General features: G+C 43.5%; 1 protein-coding gene across 3 annotated transcripts in view; it reads left to right on the top strand.

Moving 5' to 3' along the window:
* Positions 1-10929, top strand: part of LOC129822439 (voltage-gated potassium channel subunit beta-1-like) — a 225187-nt gene that overhangs the window by 171673 nt on the left and 42585 nt on the right. For all 3 annotated transcript variants that reach the window (XM_055880722.1, XM_055880720.1, XM_055880723.1), the window contains exon 3: positions 2542-2579. In XM_055880722.1, coding sequence (XP_055736697.1) covers positions 2542-2579 — 38 coding nt within the window. The remainder of the gene's footprint in view (positions 1-2541; positions 2580-10929) is intronic.

The raw sequence follows: 10929 nt of genomic DNA on the forward strand, positions 1-10929 counted from the left end.
CTACCCATCCCGGATCCGGGATATTTGTCATCAGAAATGCTGACTAGCATAGCCTAGCCTAGCGCGAACGGTATATAATAAAATATAATTTCATGAAATCACAAGTGCAATATTGCAAAACACAGCTTAGCCTTTTGTTAATCCATCTGTCGTCTCAGATTTTTAAATTATGCTTTACAGCGCAAGCAATACTTGCATTTCTGTAAATTTATCGATCGCTTGACAAAACAATAAGAACACCTAGCGTCAGGTAACTTGGTTACGAAAATCAGAAAAGCAATCAAAGACCTTTGATGATCTTCGGATGGTTTCACGCACGAGACTCCCAGTTAGACAGCAAATGTTCCTTTTGTTCCATAAAGATATTTTTTATATCCAAATACCTCCGTTTGTTTGCTGCGTTATGCCCAGGAATCCACCGGAAAGAGCGTTCGCGACAACGCCGGAAAAAAATCCAAATTATATCCATAATGTCCACAGAAACATGTCAAACGTTGTTTATAATCCATCTTCAGGGTGTTTTTAAAATATCTATTCGATAATATATCAATCGGGACAGTTGGCTTTTCACTAGGACCAAAAGAAACAATGGTTGCCTTTCACTTTTGAGCAAAAATCACTCGGAGAGCCCCCACCTATCCACTTACGCAATGTGGTCGTTCACGCTCATCCTTCAAAATAAAAGCCTGAAACTATGTCTAAAGGCTGTTGACACCTTAGGGAAGACATAGAAAAAGAGGTCTGGTTGATATCCCTTTATATGGGCAATAGCTATGCATGGGAACAGAGAGGTCTCAAGAACAGGGCCACTTCCTGGTTGGATTTTCCTCAGGTTTTAACCTGCAATATCAGTTCTGTTTAACTCACAGACAAAATGTTTACAGTTTTGGAAACTTCAGAGTGTTTTCTATCCTAATCTGACTATTATATGCATATTCTAGTTTCGGGGGCTGAGAAATAGGCAGTTTCAAATGGGTAAGCCTTTTTAGCCAAAAGCGAAAATTCCGCCCCCTAGTCTTAAGAAGTTTTAATACCTATATTCTCCACTCTGTAGTACCTATTTTCTCCACTCAAGTTAGCAGCAATAGTTTCATTTTTTGAATTTGGCAGGGACGCTCCTCCTTTACCCTGTTGGTGTTTTGAGGTGTTACGAGGCTTGTGCGACATGCCATAGTGTATACTGGGTATATTGAAGTATTCCCCTGTATGGTACAGGAATGGTATGAAGATATTAACATGTGGATACCACCCAATCCCAACTACTACCGCTGTGTCTAAAACCCCTAACTACTAACCCTGTCCAGCTGTACACCCATACCTCAGGTTAGGAGTGTGATGCAACCTCTTTACAGGTTCATGACTCAGCCTTCTGTCTGACCTGTCTTTGGTATTTAGAGGGCAGTCATGAGTATGGGATTGCACGCATGCATGTACACACACACACACACACACACACACACACACACACACACACACATACACGCACGCACACGGACACACACACACACACACACACACACACACTCACATACACACACACACGCACATGCACACACACACACGCATGCATGTATACACACACACACACACACACATACACGCACGCACATGAACACACACACACGTACACACACACACACGAACACACACACACACACGCACACAAACTCAACTCACATGCACACATACACACACGCACGCACATGAACACGTACACACACGTACGCACACACATATACACACACACACACACACACGCACACTCACATGCACACACACACACACACACACACACACACACTCACACACACTCACATGCACACACACACACACACACACATACACGCATGCACACGAACACACACACACATACACGCATACATGTATACACACACACACACACATGCACGCACATGAACACACACACACACGTACACACACACACACGAACACACACACACGCACACAAACTCACATGCACACATACACACACGCACGCACATGAACACGTACACACACGTACGCACACGCATACACACACACACACACACACACACACACACACACACACACACACACACACACACACACACACCCACACACACACACACACACACACGCTGTATGCACTCTGCTTGCATGCTGTTCTCCTGAAAGGGCAGATTTGTACTGGCAGTTTATTCTGTCTGGGCTCAGTGCTGTTGCCTCAGGGAAAAGGCTTGTAGGAATTACTCCCCCTGACATCCCAGTCTCAGCCTTTAACATACGTTTAGTAGCTGTTAGCACAACGTCTGGGATTCTGCCAATAGCATGTAAAGTGTTTGACTTGGACTGAAATAGGTGCCGGTACTGTTTATATTGATGTGCCGGACCTCCTCAATACTTTTGATATTCTATAAGAGCAACAGGATCTGGAGCAGTATTCAGCTCCTGCCTATGTCAAGGACTGGGCACATGTACAGCGATGTACAAGGAGGAACCACAGTTTCCCCGATACTGTGATGCTACAACTTGTAACCGCTATCTCTGTCTCTGTTTTAGGTACCTGGGTAACGTTTGGTGGTCAGATTACAGACGAGGTAAGACCGTCCTTTCCTAATATTTTTTTCTATTTGGTTTCATGGAGACAGGAAATGGATACAGTCTTTATCCTCTGGAGTTCACTGGTTTCTACTGCTCTACACCTACTCTACACTTCAGCAGACACAAAGTTAGTTATGTGTGAGTACTCGCTGTAAAATCTCTGCGTACCACTTAGTGTACAGCAACGCAGTGTGATGTGTGGTAGGGCCAGCCTGCCCTGCAGTCTGCGTAATGTAGTCCCCTTAGCTACGGCACGGAGAGAGAGACACAAGGACAGAGGGAGAGACACAGGGAAAGAGAGAGAGACACAGTGATAGAAAGAGAGAGACACAGTGATAGAAAGAGAGAGACACAAATAGAGAGACACATGTACATAGAGAGAGACATAGGGACAGAGATAGTCACAGGGACAAAGCGAGAGAGACACAGGGACAGAGAGAGAGGGACAGTGAGAAAAGGGATAGAGAGACACACAGGGACAGAGAGACATCGGGACTGAGAGAGAGAGAGAAAGGGACAAGAGAAAGAGGGACAGAGGGACAGAGAGATACACAGGGACAGGGAGAGAGAAAGATGGACAGAGAGAGAGACAAAGGGACAGAGAGAGAGATACACAGGTACAGGGAGAGAGACACAGAAACAGGGACAGAGAGAGAGAGACACACAGGGAGAGACACACAGAGAGAGAGAGAGAGAGAGAGAGAGAGAGAGAGAGAGAGAGAGGAGAGAGAGAGAGAGAGAGAGAGAGAGAGAGAGAGAGAGAGAGAGAGAGAGAGAGAGAGAGAGAGAGAGAGAGAGAGAGAGAGAGAGAGAGAGAGAGAGAGAGAGAGAGAGAGAGAGAGAGAGAGAGAGAGAGAGAGAGAGAGAGAGAGAGAGAGAGAGAGAGAGAGAGAGAGAGAGAGAGAGAGAGAGAGAGAGAGAGAGAGAGAGAGAGAGGTACAGAGAGAGAGAAACAGAGAGAGACACAGGTACAGAGAGAGAGAAACAGAGAGAGACACAGGTACAGAGAGAGAGGAACAGAGAGAGACACAGGTACAGAGAGAGAGGAACAGAGAGAGACACAGGTACAGAGAGAGAGGAACAGAGAGAGACACAGGTACAGAGAGAGAGGAACAGAGAGAGACACAGGTACAGAGAGAGAGGAACAGAGAGAGACACAGGTACAGAGAGAGAGGAACAGAGAGAGACACAGGTACAGAGAGACAGGAACAGAGAGAGACACAGGTACAGAGAGACAGGAACAGAGAGAGAGAAACAGAGAGAGACACAGGTACAGAGAGAGAGAAACAGAGAGAGACACAGGTACAGAGAGAGAGGAACAGAGAGAGACACAGGTACAGAGAGACAGGAACAGAGAGAGACACAGGTACAGAGAGACAGGAACAGAGAGAGACACAGGTACAGAGAGACAGGAACAGAGAGAGACACAGGTACAGAGAGACAGGAACAGAGAGAGACACAGGTACAGAGAGACAGGAACAGAGAGAGACACAGGAATGGAGAAAGAGTCACGGGGACAGATAGAGAGGGACAGAGAGAGAGACACACAGGGACAGAGAAAGCATAGTATCTGTGGGAAGATTAAGGTTGTATAAACAGATCTGGCCCTTGCTAGAACACCCTACATGGCCCCACATTACTATGTGTATTTATTATGGACCCCATTAGTTCCTGCCAAGAAGCAGCTGCTATTCCTCTTCCTGGATCCCCATTAGTTCCTGCCAAATAAGCAGCTGCTCTTCCTGGGGTTTATTATGGTTCCACATTAGTTCCTGCCAAAGAAGCAGCTACTCTTCCTGTTTTTTTTTATGGATCCCCATTAGTTCCTGCCATAGAAGCAGCTGCTCTTCCTGTGGTTCATTATGGATCCCCATTAGTTCCTGCCATAGAAGCAGCTGCTCTTCCTGTGGTTCATTATGGATCCCCATTAGTTCCTGCCAAAGAAGCAGCTGCTCTTCCTGGGGTTCATTATGGATCCCCATTAGTTCCTGCCAAAGAAACAGCTGCTCTTCCTGGGGTTTATTATGGATCCCCATTAGTTCCTGCCAAAGAAGCAGCTGCTCTTCCTGGGGTCCAGCAAAATGTAGGCAGTTGTAAAAAAAAAAATAATAACATTACAATACCTTCGCAAAAGATTTCACAACACATGAATTAAGTTAGCCCTCGGGCCCTTACTCCACTACCACACAAAATCCATCGGTACATTTTTTTTTTAACTAGGCAAGTGAGTTAAGAACAAATTCTTATTTACAATGACGGCCCACCAGGGAACAGTGGGTTAACTGTCTTGTTCAGGGGCAGAACGACAGATTTTTACCATGTCAGCTCGGGGATTCGATCCACCAATCTTTCGGTTACCCAATGCTCAAACCACTAGGCTACCTGCCGCCCCACTATACATGTGTGTATAATGCGTCTGTTATCGTGTGTGTGTATGTGTCTGTGCCTATGGCTTCACAGCCCCCACTGTCCCTAAGGTGTATTTTTATCTGGTCTCTTAATTGAAGTTTACTGTTGCATGAGGTACTTGATGTGGAATAGAGTTCCATGTAGTCATGGCTCTAGTAGTACTGTGCGCCTCCCATAGTCTGACTACCTGAACAGTCGTCCAGGTGTGACAAAACTAGGGCCTGTAGGACCTGACTTGTTGATAGTGTTGTTAAGAAGGTAGATACTAGGGCCTGTAGGACCTGCCTTGTTGATAGTGTTGTTAAGAAGGTAGATACTAGGGCCTGTAGGACCTGCCTTGTTGATAGTGTTGTTAAGAAGGTAGATACTAGGGCCTGTAGGACCTGCCTTGTTGATAGTGTTGTTAAGAAGGTAGATACTAGGGCCTGTAGGACCTGCCTTGTTGATAGTGTTGTTAAGAAGGTAGATACTAGGGCCTGTAGGACCTACCTTGTTGATAGTGCTGTTAAGAAGGGAGTGCAGCTCTTTATTATGGACAGACTTCTCCCCATTTTAGTTACTGTTGTATCAATATGTTTTGACCATGACAGTTTACAATCCACGGTTACTCCAAGCAGTTTAATCACCTCAACTTGCTCAATTTCCACATGACGTATTACAAGATTTAGTTGAGGTTTAAGGTTTAGTGAATGATTTGTCCCAAATGCAATGCTTTAGTTTTTGAAATAGTTAGGACTAACTTATTGCTTGCCACCTGTTCTGAAACTATCTGCAGCTCTTTGTTAAGTGCTGCAGTCATTTCAGTTGCTGTAGTAGCTGACGTGTATAGTGTTGAGTCATCCACATACATAGACAAACTGGCTTTACCCAAACGTAAGGGGCCTAGACAGCTGCCCTGGGGAATTCCTGATTCCACCTGGATTTTGCTTGAGAGGCTTCCATGAAAAAACACCCTCTGTGTTCTGTTAGAAAAGTAATTTATCCACAATATAGCAGGGGGTGTAAAGCCATAACACACACGTTTGTCCAGCAGCAGACTATGATCAATAATGTCAAAATTCACACTGAAGTATAACAAAACAGCCCCCATAATCTTTTATCATCAAGTTCTCTCAGCCAAGTGCTGTGCTTGTTGAGTGTCCTTCGCTATAAGCGTGCTGAAAGTCTGTTGTCAATTTGTTTACTGAAAAATAGCATTGTATCTGGTCAAACACCATTTTTTCTAAAGGTTTACTAAGGGTTGGTAACAGGTTGATTGGTTGGCTATTTGAGCCAGTAAAGGGCTTTACTATTCTTAGGGAGCGAAATTACTTTTGCTTCCCTCCAAGCCTGGACCTCTCCTCTCCTGTTCTTTTAGTTTCTGTTATTTTGTGCTCCTCTCTCGCTCTCTCTTTCTCGCTCTCTTTCTCTCTCTCTTTCTCTCTTGCTCTCTCTCTTTCTCTCTTGCTCTCTCTTGTTCTCTCTTGCTCTCTCTTTCTCTCTCTCGCTCTCTCTCTTTCTCTCTTGCTCTCTCTTGCTCGCCATCTCTCTCTCTCTCTCTCTCGTTCTCTCACTCTCTCGTTCTCTCCTCCCGCTCCCTCGTGGTGTTTTCCACTCTCTCTTGCTCTCACTCTCTCGTTCTCTCACTCTCTCGTTCTCTCACTCTCTCGTTCTCTCCTCCCTCTCCCTCGTGGTGTTTTCCACTCTCTCACACAACGATGCAACTTCACACTCTCCGCAGTAATTACTAACACTCAGTGTACCTGTGAAGTTGACATTTTGTTGCATTCTTCATGTACTTGTTTCCTTGTTTCAGTTTGACAAATACGTCCACAGTATCTGTAGTTAAATGACTCCACAGATAGTCAGTGACTTTTGGTGGTGATTTGATTTTAAAACCAATTGCCTAAGCTTTATTTAACTTTCTAGTAGGCTTAAATTGAGAATATGGCAAACAGGAGTGGCAATATCGTCCGCTATTATCCTCAGTCATTTTCTATCCAAGTTGTCAGACCCTGGTGGCTTGCCATTTTTGCTAGATAACAATATATATATTTTTATTACTATGCTTGTATTTCATAATTTGGTCAGATATACTTGGATGTGTAGTGTCAGCATTTGTTGCTGGCATGTCATGCCTAAGTTTGCAAATATTGCCAATTAAAAAATAATTAAAGTAGTTGGCAATATCAGTGGGATGAGTTTAATGAGCCATCTGATTCAACAAATGATGGAGCTGAGTTTGTCGTTTTGCCCAAAATTTCATTTAAGGTGCTCCAAAGCATTTTACATTCATTCTTTATGTCATTTATTGTTGCTTCATAGTGTAGTTAATTCAATCAAATCAAACTTAATTTGTCACATGCGCCGAATACAACAAGTGTAAACCTTAACATGAAATGCTTACTTACAAGCCCTTAACCAACAGTGCAGTTCAAGAAAGAGGGAGAGGGAGTGTGAGAGAGATGACAGTTATCAAAGTGATTAGGAAGGCTTTTGTGTTTGTCTAATTACAACATCTGGCCCTCTCTCTCTGTCTCCCTCTCTCTCTCTTTCTCTCTCTCTCTCTGTCTCTCTCTCTCTCTCTCTCTCTCTGTCTCTCTTTCTCTCTCTCTCTCTCTCTCTCTGTCTCTCTTTCTCTCTCTCTCTTTCTCTTTCTCTCTCTGTCTCCCTCTCTCTCTCTCTCTCTCTCTCTCTCTCTCTCTCTGTCTCTCTCTCTCTCTCTCTCTCTCTCTGTCTCTCTTTCTCTCTCTTTCTCTTTCTCTCTCTGTCTCCCTCTCTCTCTCTCTCTCTCTCTCTCTCTTTCTCTCTCTCTCTCTCTCTCTCTCTGTCTCTCTCTCTCTCTCTCTCTCTCTTTCTCTCTCTCTTTCTCTTTCTCTCTCTGTCTTTCTTTCTTTCTCTTTCTTTCTTTCTTTCTTTCTTTCTCTCTCTCTCTCTCAAATTCAAATTCAAATTCAAGCTGCTTTATTGGCATGAAAAACATTGTGTCAATATTGCCAAAGCAACAACGTATACAATATAGATTGTAAGAAAATTATAAACAATGACAAATAATAATATAGAATGGCAGTAAATAATAATACAAAATTAAATATAAAAATAGTAACAATAAAATAGTAACAGTCAATAATCGAATGTAATGTAATAAAAAAATGAAACTATAACTAACTTATAACTAAATAACGGTCTCTCTCTCTCTCTTTCTCTCTCTCTCTCTCTCTCTTTCTCTCTTTCTCTGTCTCTCTCACTTTCTCTCTCTTTCTTTCTTTCTCTTTCTCTCTCTCTCTCTTTCTCTCTCTGTCTCTCTCTCTCTTTCTCTCTGTCTCTTTCTTTCTCTTTCTCTTTCTCATCTCTCTTTGTCTCTTTGTCTCTCTGTCTTTCTCACACTTTCTCTCTCTGCCTCTCTCTCGCTCTGTTTCACCGTTGTCTCTCTATCTCTCTCTCTCACTTTCTCTCTCGGTCTCTTTCCCTCTCTCTCTTTCTCTCTCTCCCGCTCTCTCTCTCTCAAATCAAATCAAACTTTATTGAACCGAATACAACAAGTTTAGACCTTACCGTGAAATGCTTACTTACAAGGCCTTAACCAACAGTGCAGTTCAAGAAGAGTCAATGTAAATAATATGGTGGCCTGTGACTACTTGTTAAGCAGTCTTATGGATTGGGGGTAGAAGCTGTTGAGGAGCCTTTTGGTCCTAGACTTGGAGCTTCGGTACCGCTTGCCCTGAGGTAGCAGAGAAAACAGTCTATGACTTGGGTGACTGGAGTCTGACCATTTTTTGGGAGATAAGTGGAGATAAGGAATAACAAAATATTTTTATTAACTAAGTACAATATACAATGGTGTGTGTAGTCAGTAATCAGTAGTTTAAGTGAGTGTTTTGCATGCATGAATGTGATAATGCAGGGTGTTGAAAGGTGCCAAAGCAAACAACCCAAAAAAACACCAAGATACACAACAAAATCTGTAAAGGTGTCTGCATGGAGAGAGTCTCTTCCATGAATGGGGAAGTGGTGTATTTATCCTGGGACACACTGGGCCCAGGTGTTTCCCATGTAGCTGACGACCCTCCCAACTCCGCCCACCGGCATCCTAATAAGGAAACAAGAACAAAGAGAGAATACGGCAGACAGAGTGGGAGGGTCGTCACATTCCCCCCCATAAAACAGGGGACCAACAAGGACCCCGGAACATACCGGCCCCTTCGTCCCCAAATTGACACAGCCTCTGCGTCCCAAATTGACACAGCCTCTGCATCCCAAATTGATGAGGGGTTACGTGTTCACACTTCCAATTTGCCCCAGCCAACCTCCTCCTCCTCAGACATGCTTTGAGTACAAGTCCTGGTAATCCGTCTATCCCCGCGGCTTTGTGAATGTTGACCTGTTTAAAGGTCTTGCTGACATTGGCTACTGAGGGCGTTATCACACAGTCGTCCAGAACAGCTGGTGCTCTCGTGAATGCTTCACTGTTGCTTGCCTCGAAGCAAGCATAAACGGTATTTAGCTCATCTGGTAAACTTGCATCACTGGGAAGCTCATGGCTGGGTTTACCTTTGTAGTCCGTAATAGTTTTCAAGCCCTGCCACATCCGACGAGCGTCAGAGCTGGTGTAGTAGGAGTCAACCTTAATCCTGTATTTACGCTTTGCTTGTTTGATGGTTCGTCTGAGGGCATAGCAGGATTTCTTATAAGCGTCCAGATTAGAGTCCCGTTCCTTGAAAGTGGCAGCTCTATCTTTTAGCTCAATGTGGATGTTGCCTGTAATCTATGGCTTCTGGTTGGGATTATCTACGTATGGTCACTGTGAGGGTGACGTCATCGATGCACTTATTGATGAAGCCGATGACTGGGGTGTTATACTCCTCAATGCCATTTGATGAATCCCGGAACATATTCCAGTCTGTGCTAGCAAAACAGTCCTGCAGCGTAGCATCCGCGTCATGTGACCACTACCTTATTGAGCGAGTCACTGGTACTTCCTGCTTTAGTTCTTGCTTTTAAGCAGGAATCAGGAGGATAGAATTATGGTATTTTTCTTTAAATTCAGTTTAGTCACATGATTTCTCATTTTGCAGTACGTTTGCCAATCGGTATTGCAGCCAGACCTACAGTGGGGAGAACAAGTATTTGATACACTGCCGATTTTGCAGGTTTTCCTACTTACAAAGCATGTAGAGGTCTGGAATTTTTATCATAGGTACACTTCAACTGTGAGAGACGGAATTAAAAAAATAATAATAATACAGAAACCTTTGTTTGCAATTACAGAGATCATACGTTTCCTGTAGTTCTTGACCAGGTTTGCACACACTGCTGATGTTGACTCTGCCTGTCGGAGGTGGAGTTTCAGAGCTCACAGATGTGCCTGACATGGACTGTGACTCCATCTCGTTCCTCGCACTTTTCAACGCAAGTGAGTCAATGACTATTCAAGCCATTGACTCACTGATGAATGAAGATGATGAGCAATCGGCAAAGGCAATCTGTAATCTGCGGGCATCACGGCTAGGTAAGAAATGTAATATATATATATATATATTTAAAAAATATATTCTTAGAACATTAACCATATGTGTTCGCTTGATTTGTACTGTTCTGTAGTTTCGACCCAAAGAACTTTGAGTCCTGCAGGCCCAGGCATGGATCAAAGCTGGCGAGACATTCAATAACGTCATCTTCACAGATGAATCAACAGTTTGCTCAAAATTGCTACAGGAAAAAAAGGAAGAAGATCAAGAAGATTAACGAAAGCATAAAGATGTTGATGAAGAAATGTTGTTTTGAGTTAGAAATGTAACACTGAAGCATCGAATACATGGCAAGTTGAGGGGTTTTCACAACAGCAGCCGGGCTATAAAAAGTCTGTTGTTCTGCTAATAGGAATCATTTGCATGATGGGCTACATTTTTTATTTTAACCACATCATTTGTATCTATCTGGTATGCTTGTGAAATATGA

Source organism: Salvelinus fontinalis, chromosome 24, assembly GCF_029448725.1.
Source record: "Salvelinus fontinalis isolate EN_2023a chromosome 24, ASM2944872v1, whole genome shotgun sequence".
Lineage (NCBI taxonomy): Eukaryota > Metazoa > Chordata > Actinopteri > Salmoniformes > Salmonidae > Salvelinus > Salvelinus fontinalis.